This window comes from Podarcis gaigeae, assembly GCF_964106915.1.
Source record: "Podarcis gaigeae genome assembly, chromosome: 3".
Taxonomy (NCBI): domain Eukaryota; kingdom Metazoa; phylum Chordata; class Lepidosauria; order Squamata; family Lacertidae; genus Podarcis; species Podarcis gaigeae.
In genome coordinates, this window is record NC_139680.1 from 57,333,527 (window position 1) to 57,352,649 (window position 19,123).

Genomic DNA, 19,123 nt, shown 5'->3' on the forward strand with positions numbered 1-19,123 from the left:
GTATGTTTAGGGTGGCTTTACAAAGAGGAACAACCTTTTAACACATTTCCACCACAGTTTTACAACCACAGTTTCACCACTACTATGATAAATTTGTTATTCTGAATTAATTAACCTTGAATAAAAAGGGTTGCAATTTTGCTACACAGTGCTTTCAAATAAAAGGATTAGTGCAGTCAAAACAGGAAATAATATGAACTCAGCATTTTATAAAACTTCTTTAATTCACTCTTTCTTTACATGAGTATTTATAAGCACCTTGTAATTTACTCTTGATAAAAAAAATCAACAAGAAACAGGAATGATTTTCATTAGGAAAATATGTCCAGGCTTAAGAATGTGCATATGAAGATAAAAGTAAAAACATGGATAGTTTGCATACCAAGACTACAACCTAATCTTGAATTGATTCAATCCATTTTGGCTTTGTCACAACACAAAGCTTCTATCAACACAATCCTAGACAACCAGTGGAGATAAAATGCATGCACAGCTGAAGGTGTTCTGAAAGTTTTTACTGCAGCCAGTCATCTCACAAATGAGTTGTATATTGCCTGTAATAAACATTTAGTTATACCACTATAGTTATTTGTAGGGGATAATGCTGTGTGGAAACTTAGCATCTCAATTTCTTGATTTTTTTTTCTTCTGCTGCGCAACAGGCTCCCATCTGCTTCCATTATACATTGCTCCAGTGCCCTGTGGTTTTCCAGGCTGCCATTACTTCCTTTTTTGAAAAAAATAAATCTGATGACCTCTTCCCCTGAGCTTTAATTGAAGGACAGGAAGTCGGGAAGCTAGCTGAATGCCTGAGGTCAGTGAACTTGTTAATTTTGTGTTTAAAAGAAATCATTAATTTACTATTTGTTTTATTTATTGCATTTATATCCCACCTTTCTGCCGAAGCACCCAAACGCTTTGCAATTTTAAAATACTAAAACAAATCATAAAAAGTATAGTAAAAATAATTTGGGGCGGGGATAAACAGCAGTCAGGCACACAGTGGAGAGCCCCCCGCCTTTCTGTGCTTATAAGAAAGCTGATTTGAAGACATTGTGAGATTTTCAGGAAACTCAGTCCCCCAAGAAGGCAGTAGAATGCAAACCACTGGAAAGATGATTTGCAGAATGAAAGAAAGGATGGTCACAAACAGGTAATCAGAACAAAACACACCCAAATCCATGAGAATTTCACCAAAATCCCCTTTCTGATAAATTACGGATGCAGTTTATTTTCTCATTAATAGTATTTGCAGAAGGAATTTAGATTGAAGCACTTCTCTGTTGCATGGCTGGCTGGGATGCCTCCAGCCTGCCAACATGAAAAGAAATGTGGTTTGTTTTTGAAACCAAGCATTCCTTTCTTCTTGCTCTGCATTTCACACATCTATTACTAACCTATTTCTTCCTTTAAAAAAAATAATGGAATTATGTCCACCATTGTTCAAGTCATAAGCAAGGCCATATGTGTGTAGTTGCCATTTGATTCAGATTATTAGACTCTGGGATGGTACTATACATGTTGAGTCAACTTTTGATTTAGACCTTCTCCAACAAAGTCATTTGCATGGATTCATTCATAGGTGTGTATACTACAACAACAACAACAACAACAACAAATCACCATACCAGTGTTTTCTGGTCTACCTATTAAAAGTCTCTCTCTTTCTCTACTTTCACAGAAACATACAAAAAATAAGCTACAAAAATTTCTTACACTTGATTTCAGCACAAAAAAAGCTTTTTTTGAGAAAGAATGGTTTTGTTCAGCCATCATAAAAGGAATGTCAGTAAACAATAAATACAATGTGCTTTCCCCCCTCCATATCAACATATTTACACTTGAGTCTTTGGCTTATGTTTAGATTTCTTTATAAAGAACTTTGATCAGGCTGTCATTGCACATTAAAACAAAATAAGCCAGTTATCATACATATATCTATATATATATTTTTTCTTGCAACACATGAAACCTATAGAGACTATCAATCTGCACAGTTTTGTTTTACTTTTTAACAGTTTTATCAAATTAAGAACGAAAGGAAAATAAAATGTTGACTAGAATAGATACATGCAACAGATGGTGGTTCTAGTGTAACCGAGAAACAACTGAATATACAAACACTGGAAAAATCCTACCTCAAACAGCAGACGTGCTCTGCCTCTGCTCTTCTTTATTTTTGTGGCACTATATGTTCATACTGTGTACAGGCATAGAAACAGTTCTTTATATATATATTTATATATAATTAAGATACACCATTTATTAAGAAAAATACTTTTGCATTTAAAAATTAAGTCTCCCTCTTCACTAAAATCTTTCTTCACAGGTTCAACAGCTGATGCCAAAACAGTTTATTAAATTTCTTATTATTTGGTTCACTTGATTGCATCCACCCTTTTCTCACTAAGATGATTCGAGGTACTCAAGTGCAACGTCGTAGCAGAAACGATATTGCTCCTAAGGGGAGGAATGCAAAGAGACAGTCAGATCATGCAATAAATAAATAAATAAAATGAGATAAGAAGTGACATTCCTTCAAGCTGCATAATTTGCTTTGACAGTATCAAGACTTTACTTTGATATGATATTTTTTTTTGTAATGCTTAGGTGTATGTGCTGCTGCTATAGCTTGAGATGCATCTTAAAGCAAGATGGTCTAGGAATCTCTTTGTGACTAATGGTTTGCATCCCTGTGATTCTTTCAGCTACTCTACCAGATAGAAAACAAACAGTTTTCATTAATCAGTTTGAAGAACTTTGCCGCCTCATGATGGACAACGTTCATTTCACAAAGTCAAACAGCATGCAGCCATTAACAAACATCAGCGTCTTAATACTACAGCAAGAGACCACTCTTCTCTGCTGCTAAACTGAAAGTAACCCAAGTCCAGCTTTCCCCGTTGTGACAGGGAGCTCTGTAAGGTCAAATATCTAAGAATTTCAATTTCAATCTGTTGGTAAGTAGAGATGTACCGCAAGAGTTTGCAGCTGGACTGTACAAAGTTATGCGTTCTGAGATACATGTTTTGCTCCAAGGTCCACTCTCAGGGAGAAAAAAAAATCAGATCCTCACTAAGATGAAGATTTTCTGCATTCTCAAAGGGAGAGACAGAGAAATTCCCCTCGCACTCCCACTGCCCCATCCCCCAGCCCTAAGTCTAGAAACTTAATCTTGTAAGCAGGAAGTGGGGAAAGCTTTCTAAAAGGTTCCTCCCCTTCTTTTTGGTTATCTGATCATCTTGCTAAATGTAGGGCAGGTAACAAAGCTACATGGGTTTTCTTGGCTTGCTTCCTCACCTAGCTTGAACAGCTGCTGTGTTCAAGATAGTTCACCTACACAGTGGCGTAGCGTGGGGGGTGCAGGGGGGGCCGGCCGCACCGGGCGCAACATCTGGGGGTTAGGGTTAGGGGGCACAAATCCACGGGTGAGGGGGCGCAGATTACTTGCCTTGCCCCGGGTGCTGACAACCCACGCTACGCCACTGCACCTACATAATACAGAGACACTGAAAACATGCAACTACAGAGTAAGATTGCAATGAAATATGTGTTTTTTTTCATTTTCTGTGCTAAAGATTAAATAGTAACCTGTGAAAGACGCTTATTGATTACATTACACTGTGTGTGTTCTGAAGTGATTTTAATTGCAAAAGTATCAAAAACAGCCTTATTAAAAGTGCCCTCTTAGGAAACAAAACAATCCACCTAGCCCTTAAACATGTTTGAAAATTCAGCAGCCAAGCAGAGAGTACTACAGGATGGGACTTGCAAGTAATTGGAAGTGAAGGGAGGGGGGAAAGCCATTTTTCTCTCCCTTCTCTCCCACCACCCCAAGCCTCTACTACTTTTAGTTAAGAATGTTGGGGGAAATTCTCAGACAAGCTCTGCACACGCCTGCTGACTGGTATTCATTGGTTTTTGTTTTTCTTCAAGTGTACACATGCTACAAAGTTACTGTTTCCTTCTGTTTACATTGCATTTCGTTTGCATTGAAAGGGTGTGGATTTAATTATGCCATTAATCACAGCAGACAGCGAGAGTACATAGTATTTGATGCAAACCAAACTGCAGTAGAATTGAAGCAGCACTGACTGTGATCAAGATAGGTCGGAAGGGAAATTGTTGTCTCTTTATGTCCCTGCTTTTAGTTTGCTGTATCTGACACAGCTTCATGCTCTCATTGTCTCCTACCCTTCCCATAGACCAGGGGTAGGCAACCTAAGGCCTGGAATCTGGATGCGGCCCAATCGCCTTCTCAATCCGGCCTGCGGATGATCCGGGAATCAGTGTGTTTTTACATGAGTAGAATGTGTCCTTTTATTTAAAATGCATCTCTGGGTTATTTGTGGGGCATAGGAATTCGTTCATTATTTTTTTCAAAATATAATCCGGCCCACCACATGGTCTGAAGGACGGTGGAGCCGCCCACTGCTGAGAAAGGTTGCTGACCCTTGCCATAAACGTTCCCTGCACCTTCCACTCCTTTTTGCTTTCTTACACTATGGGAAAAGAAAAAAAAACCACCCACTAGCAAATACACTAATAGCTATTTCTGTTTTACTACAGGCGGTGACCATTTAAGTGCGTCCAATTGACATGTGATCGCTGACACATGGGTCCTTTTGGACCTGGAATAAGGCAGAACAGGGGCGGGAGGCACTTATATGCACTCTGCCGATGTGCATTGGGGTGCCGCGAACAGAACCCTCACACAAAATGGTCGCCACCTGCATTTAGAAGATGAGTGATTCCATCATCCTTTCTCTGCCTTCCCCCAAAGCATCAGAATAGGGCTGTCAAGGTCACCTGCCCCTTCTGTTTGGTTCTTTTTCTGTTTTTTATTTTAAGATGGGGCTAGTCTTACCTTTCTGTTTTTTTGTGGGGTAGCCTGGTTCATTTGTCTTTTTTCTTCGTTTTGGTCTAGGTGTGTGTGTTTTGTATGTGAATACACACACACACACACACACACATACATGCATATGTGTGTGTGTGTGTGTGTGTGTGTGTGATTCTGACTGTGTTTTTTGTGGGTTGACTAGAAGGCATAGATCATGGGGTGAGCTAACTGGAGGGTAAGAGCGACCTTTAGCTCCCTACAGCTGACTTCAGGAAGAAGTGAAAAGTTCCAGAAACGCTCAGGCCATAGGGCAACTGTATTTCCTGTAAATACAGAATTCCAGCCTGGGCCTTTTAACCTCAACCAGCTATAGGAGAGCATGAGTAGTGGTAGTAAGCAAGTGACTTGTGTCTCTGTGTTCTATATAGCAGGAGTAGCCAGCATAATGCCCTCCAGATGCTGTTATGCTCCAACTCCCATGAGCTCCAGCAAGCATGGCCAACTGTCAGGGCTGAAGGGAGATAAATCCACCAACATCTGGAGGGCATGGTGTTGGCTCTATCGCCTGGCCTGTTGCCTTACTGTACGGTCTGGAAGCCTCCTGTTGAGAGCCCTCAGAGGTATTAAATCAAGGTCCTCATAACAAATGAGGGTAGGCGTGAAGCCAGTGATGGCAGGGGCCACTATGCCTTTTCTCTTTCTCTCAATGTTTGTTGATTCAGCAGGAACAGATTACTCCTGCCAGAGGGCTTTTGAAACTAGGTGGAGGACTGTAGGTTGCCCACCCCTGCCTTAGAGCTACTTTCTCTCTTCTTCTCTCCCAAGGTACCGTGTCATCTGTAGATTATAGATTGTGATACCTTCCTGACACTGTATACCAAATCACACAGGAAGTGAACTTTGAGATGTTTCAGTGAGTAAGGTGTAACCACAATCTTAACAGATTTCCCAAAGCGAGACATCTTCAGAGGTGACAAAATGCATTCCATTTTCACAGGCATTCAGTAAATGGGGGGAAATGGGAGGTTATGCATGGATGTGAATGTATCATAATAGGTTTCTGATAAAGGAGGGAAAGAAACTTGGAGAGTATTTTGTCTGACCCAATACAGTGGTGCCTCGCAAGACGAAATTAATTCGTTCCATGAGGCTCTTCGTATAGCGGTTTTTTCGTCTTGCGAAGCAAGCCCATTGACAGCTTAGCGGATTAGCGCTATTAGCGGTTTAGCAGCTTTTAGCGATCAGCTGTTAAGCGGCTTATCAGCGGATCAGCAGCTTAGGAAAAGGGAAAAGGGGAAAAAAACCGAAGGAACTCGCAAGACTTTTTCGTCTTGTGAAGCAAGCCCATAGGGAAATTCGTTTTGCAAAGCGCCACCAAAACGGAAACCGTTTCGTCTAGCGGGTTTTCCGTCTTGCGAAGCGTTCGTCTTGCGGGGCACCACTGTACAGGATCTGCAATGCAGGATGCAACTGTGTTTTTATAGTCCCAGTTGTTTTTTCTCTTCACAGAGAGCATTTCTATCTATGAGACTTTGTTTGGCAATACTTTTTTAAAAATATTATTTTTGTCTGTCTACATAAATTAACATTCCAGATCGACAAACTTACCGGTGTTTCTACCATGTTTGGCTTACTGTTCCGCAAAGTTTTTACTGCATGGAAAACATCGATGACATTTTGCCTTTTAACCATTTCCACTACTATGCCTATGGCACAGAACATTCCACTTCGTCCACCACCATTCCTGAGCAGAAAAAAGAAAGAATGGTTTAAATGGTTGTATCCAACTAAGTTATAAAGTTACAACTGTAACCCACTTAGTTGGGAGTAAGTCTCAATGAATACATTAGTCTTTACTCCTGAGTAGATATGGCTAGAAATCCACTTAGTGACATTCATTGATTTTTATTGGGTGGGGTTTACCTAACAATTGGAAGCCCTTCTCCCCTCTGTCCTGAAATTGGCTTGGTCAGGAGAACCCCCAGAGCTGCACAGGAGGAGGAGATAATTCAATCTGGCAAACTGATATGTTTGCACAGATGGAGCATTTGAAACCTCACATATGTACTTCTAACCCTTTTAATTAGCATTTAGTTGCAGATTCATGGCAATCACTGAACTCTAGGATAACCTTTGAAAAAGATTGCATTAAATAGAAAAATTGATTTGGAAAATAATAGAGGAGTCTATCCTTCCTCTAGCGAGTCATGCTAGACTAGTCAAGGTATGGAAGCCAGTTCACAGCATGGGGATAATTAGATTTAAGGGTGAAAATGCTATATCACACTTACAGACAATGAATTATAGTTCTGCCTTCTCCTTCTTCACATTCTTCTTGCCACTTTTCAACCTGAAGAATTAACTTCAGGAACGACCGTTTGGAGCCTGGCACATCCCTGTGAGATGCCCATCCCAAATACTGGAACTGCTGTACCATCAGATAGCCTTCCTGAGGCTGATGAGAATAAACAACATCAACAATCACAAGTAACCATTATAGAAAATACAAAAGTTTCAGCAGAGTAATAGCTTTATTAAGGCCACTTTGAAAGCTTCAAGGTAAGCAAGCATTCACAGTTTTAATCAGGCTGAGTGTAAAACAAAACAAAAATGCAATTGGAAAAAGGATGTTGTAGGGTGTTAAGATGACATTGGGGAAAATGTTTGTGGAAACTTAACTAGGTGAGGCCACATTGGGTGAAAAAATATCTCAGATTGCATCAAGGGCACAGGCCAGAGAAGCATGATCGCTCAGCTGTTGATTCCCACAAAGGCATGTTAGAATGACCCATAGTTTCAGCATCAAAGTATATGCTAAACTCTACAATTTCCCATATGTCTGGGTAATAATCATGAGTTTAGCAAAGTTATCTACTCCTTTGTGTGACTACAATAAATATGTATTTATCATGGAGGGGAGATGACATAAAAATAAAATAAACAGAAGGATGTGAAAACAATCTGGATTAGAAAATGGTGGTTTGGAAAGAATCTGAGAACTTTTAAAATGCTCATTGTGAAATAAATGAACATTTGTTTGCGACACTTTGTTTAACAAAATGCATCACTTTACCATTCACATAAATTAATTGTTATTTACTATTGGTAAACCTTAAAAAAAACCATGGTGCCTTTTACAGTGCAATTTAATTGCACCATGGTGCAAATGAAGACTTTTCGAACTATTTTGAAAACCCATAGCTAGTAGTGTGTATTTTTAAAAACATGTATTACTTAGTGTTGAAGTAAATAAACATGACTCCCGTGTTAACCATTTACATATTGCTTACCCTTGTTAAATTGCATATCCTGAAAATTCTGTTTATTACATCACAATCCATTGAGCAAGACATGCATTCCACCTGGATGGGGCCATATCTCAGCAATCCTTCCTCTGGCCAATACTGTGGACAGCCCTGCATGATATTTAATAAGTAAAGTTAAATTATAGCTAGCATTGCACATGTATTTTGTGTTAAGAAATCAATGCTTGATTGCACAACTGCAAGACAGACATTACTGTATTGCTCCATCTTTGCAGGATGAGGCAGTGTAATTACCTCAGACCTTGCTGATGGAGCCAAGAGTTCCCCATATTTGGTTAACATGGTACCCACTGGGGAGGAAGGTATAGATCAATACAGTTAGAAACACTATTAGCTGCCACCAGGGGCTGTTTATGGTTAGAAAGATTTATTTAAGTGACTCGAAAGCATGTGAAAGTGCAGGTAGATAAATAGGTACCGCTCTGGCGGGAAGGTAAACGGCATTTCCGTGCGCTGCTCTGGTTCGCCAGAAGCAGCTTAGTTATGCTGGCCACATGACCCGGAAGCTGTATGCCAGCTCCCTCGGCCAATAAAGCGAGATGAGCGCTGCAACCCCAGAGTTGGCCACAACTGGACCTAACGGTCAGGGGTCCCTTTACCTTTACTATTAGTTTGCGGTGCTAGTTACTTTGATGTCTGTTGTATGCTATGATTATAAGTGGATCTAGAATTGTAGAGTACATGCAGGCCTTATTCCCCTAGTATAAAGTGGTACATGCCAGGAAAATTTTACCACCTGATTACATTTTCTTCTAGATCACCCTTTCTCAATATACCGCCCTGCAGATGTTGTTGGATTCCAAGTCACATCAGCCCCAGCCAAGATTGGCATAGATGATAGACCCTGTAGTCCAAAACATTGGAGCTTTCCAGTTTGGGGATCAGTGGTTTACAGTGTCTCACCAACAGAGTACATCCATTACCATTAAGAACTTACCTGTGATAAATCAACTTCATTTAACATCACAAGAGAGGTACAGCCATAGTCGTATACTAATCGCCAAAAATCTTTCACAGTGTTTGGTAGAGGGTGCTGTGTGACGATGAAAGCAGCAGGTTGTCTGTAGCTCTGCATTTTTGAAAAGGAAAAGTAGTAAACAAAAGAGGAATTGCAATCAGAAACAGCCATGCTCTCCCCAAGACATAGAGCATGCTCAACATTATGAAATATGAAAACAAGATAAAACACCTCACAAACCTCAATATTTTTTTTTGAAAGACAGCCTTTACTTATTTCATTAGAATTAATTTCCAAGAAAGTGCACATTGTATCAACCTTTCCTCTGAGCCCCACAGGTTGTTTAGGTTAAGGGGGAATTTGTTAAGACATCCATGAAACTACCTACAAGTACAACAAAACAATGCCTTGGGCTCTTTGTAGATGTAGAAGGAAGCTAAGGTTGTAAATACAGCCAGAGTTTGTAAGATAAATTAATTATAATGAATAACAAAGAGAGAAAGGGAGTTAAGTTTTATATCAAAATCTCCCAAATTAGGAAACTTATTTAGACATTCTGTTGTATTTATATATAACTGTTTGGGGAACTGGAGAAAGGCTTTAAATATAGGAAGAGAACACAGGGCTATCTGGCTCACTTTGTCTACAATGTCTGGCAGTGATTCTCCAGGGCAGGAGTGTGAGCCTTATCTGGTGATTGAACCTGGAAGCATTTTCATGCAGAATATATGCTCTACCATGGCACTATGAACCTTCCCCACTGGACACATGTATTGGCATACAAACAAACTAAATTTTGCATGTGCAGATGGTAGCAGCTATGCAGGATGTTGAACTGAGTATTATTTCTCCACTGTTCTGCTTGCTAATCCATTATTTCTCCTGGGACTGCACTCATTAGCAAAAGACAAATTGCTAGAACTGGCTGCAAATTAACATACAAATCATGAAAGTCCTTCTAGAGTTTTCTTTCGTGAATTTTCAATTTCAACAAGCTACTGAAAGCATGAAAAACTCAGGTTGGAAAGTTAAGAGAAGAACCACCACTGTGCAACCCATTTTACCAAACACTGCAAGAAAGCCAACAATATTTCTTGAACTAGCAATATTTCTTTTAACTAGCTTTAAGTAGCCATTATTATTTTCAACTTTACGACCCATCATTTTCAAGGCATGTTACATAGACAAAGGAAACGGTTCTTACGTCCATAAGGGCAGCATTGATATAGTTGCTGCTCTCTCCATCAATAGTAATTAAGAAAGGCAGACATCTGTCAGGTGGCAGCATCTCCATAAAGCGGTTCTTGTCGTGATTCCTTGGCAGGCATGCTATGCTGCAGTCTTCAGCTTGCAGCCGAGGAGTCACTGAATTCAGGGTCTAGAGGGCAGAGGAAATCTTTGGTACAATGTAGCTCACCCCACACCAGAACAGATTCGTGAATAGATTTCGGCACCAAATAGCATTGCTAGGTGGGACTGCTAGGAGACAAGCAAAGGGCTTGCCTTCCTTGAGCTGTAATGCACTGCAGCCATGACAGAGAGTGAAAATGAATTATCTGCATTGGCTCTCAATCTGCATTCTGCCCAAAACGAAGAAAAGAAAGCATTGTGTGAAATTCATGCAAAGTGTTCCACACCTATTTAAAATGCAGAATCACCCCTGGCAGGCCGAAGGTCACTGCTGTTCAAACAAATTGGCAGCCTGTGGCAATTACAATCAGACAATTGTACTCCACATTTATATATGACTTTGTAAAGCACATAATGAAAAGAACTAGGTTATACATTAGGCTCAATGCAAGGCGGTGGCCAAAGGTTGTGAATCTGATATACAAACTGGGAGGAATTATATATAACTAGAAGCAAAAAAGATTTTAAAAAAACTGCTGGTATATAAAAGCTACCAGCAACTGAAAATACCTGAAATTCATCTTTGAGATGTGAAGAGTTTGTCTGAGAGTCTATTCTAATCATATCAAAATATGCAGCTTTGAATTCACAGACAGGGATGGCAGTTTCACCACATAAGCAGGCTTCCAAAATTGCATCATGAATAAAGATATACTGCTCCTGCCAAAGAAGGAACAGAAGAATAGTCTAGCAATATTTTTTTTTAAAGTCACAAAATCTCTTTTAGATACCTTCTCACTAGGAATCTTATTCAAGGAAGCTTAACTCAATCCATTTTTTATACTGCTTAAGCGCCTTAAGTACAGTCCATTCCTTAACTAGGATTCACTTAATCAGGGCGATTTCCTGAGAATAGCAAATTTTTAAATCTAGAAATAGCAAAGGCATCAGTAATTTGCTGAAGTCAGAGATTTAATGTTTTTTGGGGGGAGGTGTTTCCATTTTTATGTTTCTGCCAGCCGACCAAATTTGCTTGTTACTGGAAACAGCATTAAAAATACATAGCTCTGGATAAATGCTCTGAACATTTCCACATGCCAATAACTATCAGCAGGGATATACACACAAACCATTCTGGTTCAGCTGTATAATATTTTAAACCTCTTTCATGCCCACCTTCCCATTAGTACTCTGGCCTGCACCAGTTGCTCATTCTTGCTTAGTGGTGTGTCCTGTGTTATTTCTAGGACACTCAGGCAAAACACATCCAAGAAGGGAACTGGGACCCCCATTATTAAGAGCGGAGAAGCACTGTACCTCAGTCTGTACCATATTGATGCGGCGTGAGCGTAATGCTTTGACACAATTGTAGATGTCCACAACACCTTCTCTTTCTGCCATGTCTAGCATTATGTCAATTACAATGTAACAGCCAGTTCTTCCAGCTCCAGCACTGGAATGATTCAGAAAAGGGTTTACAGAGTATTTCCGCACTTAAAATCACAACTCCCCCTAACAAGTTAAAAACCCTAGTCATTATATAGGCACACATTCTATTCTAATGTGTGCTTGTGTGGCTTCATTCACTTGCATTTCCAGAAGAAGTTGAGATAGTCAACAGAATCGCCCCCCCCCCCCATCTATCAAAACCATATTCATACCTCAGTGTAGCTGAAAACTTTAGAAAACATAAAATAGAAACTGACTGAGTAGGACAATCAGGAAACCTGGACATTGGGCAATAGTATCATTAAGCTACGTCTGTTAAAGTGACAGTTGAGAAAGAATAAACCAAGTTGAGAAAAGTAAACAAAGACTGAATCACACAGTGTCACACTAAGACAACTTCACCGGCGACTACACAGTTCATGCACACATTGAGAAGTTATAGAAAGTGCATCTACCTCTTCTCTACACACCTGCAATGCACAACAATAGGCCCGGCACTAGGAGGATTGGAGAGTTTAACACGGCGTATAAATGAAAGGAGCCCTGTTGCATTGTAAGGAACACCGTGATCTGGCCAGCCAGTAAAGTGGAACTGTTTAACTTCACGGATTTCATTGTAACCTCTCTGTCAAAATCGAAAAACAAAAAGCAGACAATATTTTTTGTTCATCTGATGGATTAGGGATCAGGGAAGACATTCAAATCAAAATATTGAATTTTGAGACAAGCACAACATCTACCAGAATCAATAAACATTTTTGTTAGTATTCTAAGCCCAAAATGTGACAACTGTTGCTTAAAATGGGACTTCTGCAATTGAATTTATGTGCGACTATAAATATAATCTGTCAGTTGATCTTTATCAGCTTCCTTCATAAACCCAATATAATATTGAATGCGGCACTATTTTCTCATTGTATCTTGAAAATTGTACATTTACAGAGCCAATGCTGCATGTATTATAAAATTACAACAGCATATAAAAAGGTTTTCCCAAGAACCTAAGCATGAAACACATGTGCTAGCATGGAAGTAAAGACAACAATGCAAAACTGTTCATAAGGAAAGCAGTCCTGAGGAGTTAAAGACTTAACTGAAATAGTACATAAATGACAAAACTACATTAGAAATGCATGAAGCTTTACACTAGAGTAACTGGCCTGGCCTCATCACAGAGCTACAAGGTACTTCATGGAAGACAGAATGATGATTAAAATAAATGCTCCAAAATAAAAAGTGAAAATAAAACAAATGCAGGTGAATAATACGCAACTTGCGTAATGATGGAAATAAAAAGTAGTGAGGATTGTAAACTTCCACAGTCCCCTTCCCTTCCTCTTACCAACAAGGAGATCAGAAGCATATGCTTCCATTTCTAAAACCAGCTATTAAACCCCATTAAATCCAAACTTTAGGAGTTGTGGTTTCTTTGAACTCTAGTGAAACAAGCTAGGATCAAACCATAGTTTCAGACTCTGATTTGTTCATTAACTTGAGTTTAAACAAACTACAGTTCATCAAGTTCAGACTTTAAAGCCTTTGATCATGGTTTGTTCTGAGTGAAACAAAATACAATCACTGGTTGGGATTCAACACTAAGCCAAGTGTCATAGTTACTGGTCTCACTCGCTGAATGCAGCCAAGGAATGAATCAACAAATGAAGCTCATTATGCATTACTATAAGGGACTAGTAAAAACTCCATAATACAGCTTAGATAACAAAATGCTTACATTTGGTTTAACCAAAGTATTATGTAAGTAAAAAAGGTAAAGGACCCCTGGATGGTTAAGTCCAGTCAAAGGCAATTATTCGCTGCGGTGCTCATTATGCTTTTCAGGCCGAGGGACCTGGCATTTGTCCACAGACAGCTTTCCGGGTCATGTGGCCAGCATGACTAAACCACTACTGGTGCATGGAGCACCGTGATGAGTGCGCAGACTGCAAGGAAATGTCGTTTACCTTCCCACCGCAGCAGTACCTATTTATCTACTTGTACTGATATATTTTAGAACTGCTAGGTTGGCAGAAGCTAGGACAGAACAACGGGAGCTCACCCTATCACGCGGATTTGAACTGCCAACCTTCTGATTGGCAAGCCCAAGAGGCTCAGTGGTTTAGACCACAGCACCACACACATAATAGGGACTATTATGTAAGTATTACATTTTGTGAGCTGCTCTGGGGGCCTTTTTTGCCCCAAAGTTAGCATAGAAATAAATTGTAAAATAACAACATAATGTAACCTGGTGGCAAAATAGTTTGAGACATATTTTAAAGAGAAAATAGGCAAAATGAATTCATATGAGGATAAAGAAGTCAACACGTGAGTTGTTAATGGATGTAGATAAGGGATTGTAAGGGACAGAAGTATTGGCAGGACAATCATATGGCATATATGATCATAACACCAACTTGCAATACATTTTGTATACATAATTGAATCCCTGACAATAATAGTTTTAGATATACTTACCCTTTCAAGGGTAAATGTCCTGACCACATATTCAGCCAGCGGTTCTACTTCCACACAAGTAACTTTGAAGTCCCCATACACTTCAGTGTCATCAGGCCAATACTTGTAGCATTTAACCTGCAAGGAAAGTTTTGAAAAATCTCCAAACCAAGGAAGGCAATTGCACGAAAAAATGGGACACGTTCAACGTCTTATTAATTCTGCCTAGTAATACAATAACATATATGCCATTACATGAATGAAATAGCCAATGAAGATGCTTCAGAAATAAAGGAATCAAGTTTTAGGGGGTGATCCTACAGCAAGATCTGCTGGGGTGAGTAGCTTAGGATGCAGCGGATTTCCAGCTCAGTAGGCTGATGCCTGGTTCAACTGGAGCTAAATCCCCAATCCCAGTTGAGCCAAGCATAATCTCATCCTGGGGTAGGAGCAGAAAGGGAGGACTTAGATTGGGTACTAAACCCATTTAGCTCAGTCACCTGACCTTGCAACTCAGTATAAAAGGCTATCTTACAGGCTTGTTTTCCCTCTGCTAGGCTTAAGCAAGGAAGAACAAAGCAGCAGCAGCAGAAGTTCTGCAACTGAATGGGGTTTGGATCTGGTACAACCTTACTCTGGCTTAAATTATACTTGCTTGCATTTTACACTGGCTTTTTTGAAGATAGTATTGTTCCCTTACTCTAATCAAGCATTCTTTTTTTCTTTTTTTAACCCTGGCTACATCAGATGTTACCTTTCTTTCTTTAAAAAGGAACAGTGTTTACCTACGTATTTCATTTTTTCACAATCATTTTTTTTTCTGTTTTCAGAACCATTTCTCCATTTTTTCTAACTTACACCATCAAATGTCCATCTTTTATTTGTATGTCATTGCAATAAGCAGAGAAAGGCTGAAATACAGTTTAGGGTCTTCAGGAAGAGTATAGCACAATGGTATATAATCACAAAGTCTTTAGCAAACTGGTCAGATAGTGTATCTGAAGAAGTGTGCATGCACACAAAAGCTCATACCAAGAACTAACTTAGTTGGTCTTTAAGGTGCTACTGGAAGGATTTTTTTTTTTGTTTTGACTATGGCAGACCAACACGGCTACCTATCTGTAACTGGTCAGATAGTGTTGGACTTGGAGCTACACTCAATTCTCTTCATTAATCCAATACTTTATCATTTGTGCACTTCAATACATGCTATAGTTGATTAATGCTTTGGTGAACAAGTTCATAGGGGGGAAATGATATTGTGGTTTCTTGCCCCATATACGCTTATCTCATCTCTAGGCCCTTGGTGTGTTTATACATAGGTGTACACATAACATGACTCAATCTAAATCACATGATTGATATACAACATAAATCAATCAAGAAATTGGGGATATGTGTGCTGGATTTTAAGCACACAAGCCCTTAGACATCTTACACACATATGAATAAGGGAGAACAAGTTCAGTAGGGTTCCTGGCTCTCATCTAGGGAGATGAGAATCTGCTCTGGCATCTTTCATTTCAAATTCTGGTGCCTTTATTTCAAAAGCACTGATTCAGTTTTCATTAGCAAAACATTTACAGTATTCAATGTGTTTCCTAAGGTTTCAGCGCTTTCTAAGGTACTACTTACCCGTCCAACCTCAACTAAATTTGTAACCATAACAATACACGCAGATTGTTCCTGCCATATCATTCTCCAGAAATCGTACACCGTTTCATGGACTGGACCTGAAAAGAAAATGCTCTTAAATAAATGTAAAGTAACTACCAAGCCACTGATCTCTAAAATACCTGCCAGTTATTTCCTTAGGTATGAAGGACTCCAGTAATCCTCCCCAGACCACTGCACATTTATAACTTATGTTTCATTAGTGCTTAAGTATCTCACTTAAACCAGATTATTAGGCATTAAGACTCTTCAACTTGGCATTATGCAAGAAAACACTGAAGTACTAAAAATCAGTAATTTTAATATGGGTTCATTAGCACATGAAAAGTCATCTTATCATAGTCTTTACGGAAAACTCTATTTGTCCTGCTCTCCGGCTGTCATTTTATTACAGACAACAGAACCTCATGGTCTGTCCATGATAGAACTTTGCAGTTAATTAAAATCCAGCCATCCTGTTCCCCCATAGGATGAATTTCATTGGCAGTGGCCCCTTAAGTTTCAGTCTAGTACCTTAACTTAATAAGCCCTGCTTTGATTCTAATTCTAATAAATTTATATCCCCTTCTTAAATTAATGTAGGGTAACACCATCAATGACTACTAGCCAGGACAGGTTCAAGACAGTGTATAACTGAAAAATAGCTGTTAGGAAGCAGCAGCAGGCAAGGATTATTGTACCCATGTCCTCCATGTGTGCTTTCTCTAGACACTGAATTGGCCACTGTGGGAAATAGGATGTTGGACAAGACTGGTCTTTGGTCCATTTCTGTTCTAAGGAAAAGACAGCACTAAATAAAATAAAAATTGTTAGCTAGTACATTAGGCCTAAACTAAGCGACAAAGAAGTTGGAAACAGCATCTGTGCTTACATTTTTAACACAGCTAGAGTTGTTGTGGGTTTCCCCCTCAGGAGTAAATGACAAGCAAATGGATCTTTACAGACACTTTGCTATGCAATTCTTAAACCGATCAAACAGCTGCATCTCTCTTTTGTTACTTGAACCTACAGTGGACTATAGTAAACATTTTGCAGCAAGCATTAGGTGCAACTACATTAGATGAAACTTAACCAACAGTATTTAATAGTACTTAATTTTATATAGCTCACACAATTCTAACCTGAGATGCTAAATTACTTAAAATACTTAGGCTCCATTTTAGTTAGCTATTATTTTCAAGGTTCTCCTATTGTAAAATAGGTTCCATGGTTTCAGCTAAGCACCGAAGAGATAGAAATCTCTTCAAGCTTAATGGGGCAAAATTCACTGCAGTAATGGCTAATGCTTCATTATATTCTCCAGAAATGATAACCTTAAATTAATTATGGCCCAAATTATTAATAAGAGTTTTTCCTATGACAAGGGAGACACTTCAGATAAGGCAGAAGCCTTGCTTCTTTGAGGCAAATTATCTTTCTTTCACGATTATTCTGCCTGGTTGTAACTATTGCCGAGTCGATATAGGTGTAAAAAACAAAAACGAAAAGCAAGGATCCATGACTCCAATAGAGAGCCCCACATTCACTGCAACTAGAGAAGGGGTTTGCCCTGAAAATAAACCAAACTGTTCAAATGTACCAATTGAAGCACTCAAACAAGCAACCCTCCACCCCTCTCGCCAAACTACACCCCCCCACCCTTTGGCACAAGGGATAACATGCAGCAGAAGGCTCCTAATCCAACAGGAGAAACCTTGTGGTGTCTCTTTTTTGCTGTGCAGAGCGTTGTTGCTAGCCAGGGGTCATGCGGCAGCCTTTCTCCAGGTCAGGTTTTTGTGACGTGAAGAAGGAGTAGGGTTAGGTTGCTCTCACCACCTGCCACACAATGGCTGGAGTAACCCTTCAGATACAGTCCAAAATGACAGATACTCTGGCAAACTCTTACCTTGGGTTGCGATGTAGTGACTTGGCCTTTGGTATCCCTGAAACAGCAAAATAAGTTGATTTCTACAATGGACTATTATTAGCTTTGAAAGTAGCATCCAGTAGGGAAAATGAAGGCACACCCAAGACATTTGTAGGCATCCTTTTCAACATATGGTAGTTGTAGCTGGTCAGCTATATTGCCTAGTTTTAACTATTAATATTTTTTGTAAAAAAACAACAACTTCCAAGTAAAGTGCTGGAAGAGAAATGAAGTCCAATTGATTTCAAATGGTTTCATTTCTGCGTGAATGTGCTTAAGACTGGATGGAAATTTCATATAACCTAATACAACATGTACTTTACATAAATATTAGATCAATGCTTCCTAATAGGTGTCATGTGAAATCTACAACTGGATTTCTGCTAGCATTAGTTCAGTGTTGAAACTATACACTTTGCCTTCACTTTTTATGACTGAAATAGTTCTGTTTGCTGCTCCATATAATAAGCCGCGAAACAATCACACTTAATTAGCAAAAACTAACTTCCACTATGAATGCGCAAAAAATATTAGAGCCATAAATAACAAGCAGAACAGCTGAATGTTAGAGCTGGACAATGTGTATGTGTGCACAAATTCAAAATCTACATGCAATGTTGTAAAAATACTTTGTGCAGTTATATAAACCAAATTTTAGAATTAAAACAAATTGTGTGCATATATAATACTTTATATAAAGACATGTATATACACATGCACATATAGTAGTACTGAATTTTTTCTACGCTATCATTTTCAAACATTGGAGAAAGTGCCATACTATTCAGTGTATTAAAACTACAAAAAAGCAATAATAACCAGAACCCATGGAAATTATTTCCAAGTGCCATTTTTTGTTAATAGTGTGGCACAGCATTGTAAGAAGAAGTAAGCAATTTAGTAGTGCTGGCTTGCAAGGAAAAGTACCTATATCCCCTTGTATACAAATGTGAGATATGAGCCTTATATGCAGTGCTAAAGCTCCTGTAAACACCTTCTTCTCCAATGTTCCCTCAATAATTATTATGTATTATTCTTCTTCTTAAAAATACTTTGTGTGATTTTCCTCATATGAAACACATTCTATTGAATTGCTTAAGCTGGGAAATTGCTGCTGTGAAATGAACACCCAAAGAGAACTTGATATTCAAATAGATTATATGTTT

The 19,123-nt window shown here is 39.1% G+C and overlaps 1 protein-coding gene and 2 long non-coding RNA genes across 22 annotated transcripts in view; 2 read left to right on the plus strand and 1 right to left on the minus strand.

Moving 5' to 3' along the window:
• Positions 1-205: 205 nt before the first annotated feature.
• The window catches only part of PTPRK (protein tyrosine phosphatase receptor type K), a 328,240-nt gene continuing 309,322 nt past the window's right edge, over positions 206-19,123 (minus strand). For 11 of the 19 annotated variants that reach the window (XM_083731039.1, XM_083731036.1, XM_083731051.1 and 8 more), the window contains 12 exons: positions 17,937-17,973; positions 16,013-16,110; positions 14,399-14,515; positions 12,379-12,548; positions 11,792-11,927; positions 11,045-11,194; positions 10,329-10,502; positions 9,104-9,235; positions 8,131-8,256; positions 7,132-7,295; positions 6,449-6,584; positions 206-2,460 (listed from right to left, as the gene is read on the minus strand). In XM_083731039.1, coding sequence (XP_083587165.1) covers positions 2,407-2,460; positions 6,449-6,584; positions 7,132-7,295; positions 8,131-8,256; positions 9,104-9,235; positions 10,329-10,502; positions 11,045-11,194; positions 11,792-11,927; positions 12,379-12,548; positions 14,399-14,515; positions 16,013-16,110; positions 17,937-17,973 — 1,494 coding nt within the window. In that variant the 3' untranslated portion in view covers positions 206-2,406. The remainder of the gene's footprint in view (positions 2,461-6,448; positions 6,585-7,131; positions 7,296-8,130; positions 8,257-9,103; positions 9,236-10,328; positions 10,503-11,044; positions 11,195-11,791; positions 11,928-12,378; positions 12,549-14,398; positions 14,516-16,012; positions 16,111-17,936; positions 17,974-19,123) is intronic. The other 8 variants (XM_083731041.1, XM_083731049.1, XM_083731040.1 and 5 more) reach the window with 1 other exon arrangement.
• Positions 668-4,818, plus strand: LOC310841032. 2 transcript variants are annotated; one of them, XR_014562273.1, is made up of 3 exons: positions 668-814; positions 2,709-2,960; positions 4,570-4,818. It is a non-coding gene; the product is annotated as an uncharacterized lncRNA (long non-coding RNA). The 2 variants fall into 2 exon arrangements; XR_014562274.1 differs by lacking the exon at positions 4,570-4,818 and adding an exon at positions 3,305-3,341.
• On the plus strand, positions 8,170-15,099 carry LOC310841057. Its single transcript, XR_014562308.1, has 3 exons — positions 8,170-8,274; positions 13,935-14,077; positions 14,935-15,099. It is a non-coding gene; the product is annotated as an uncharacterized lncRNA (long non-coding RNA).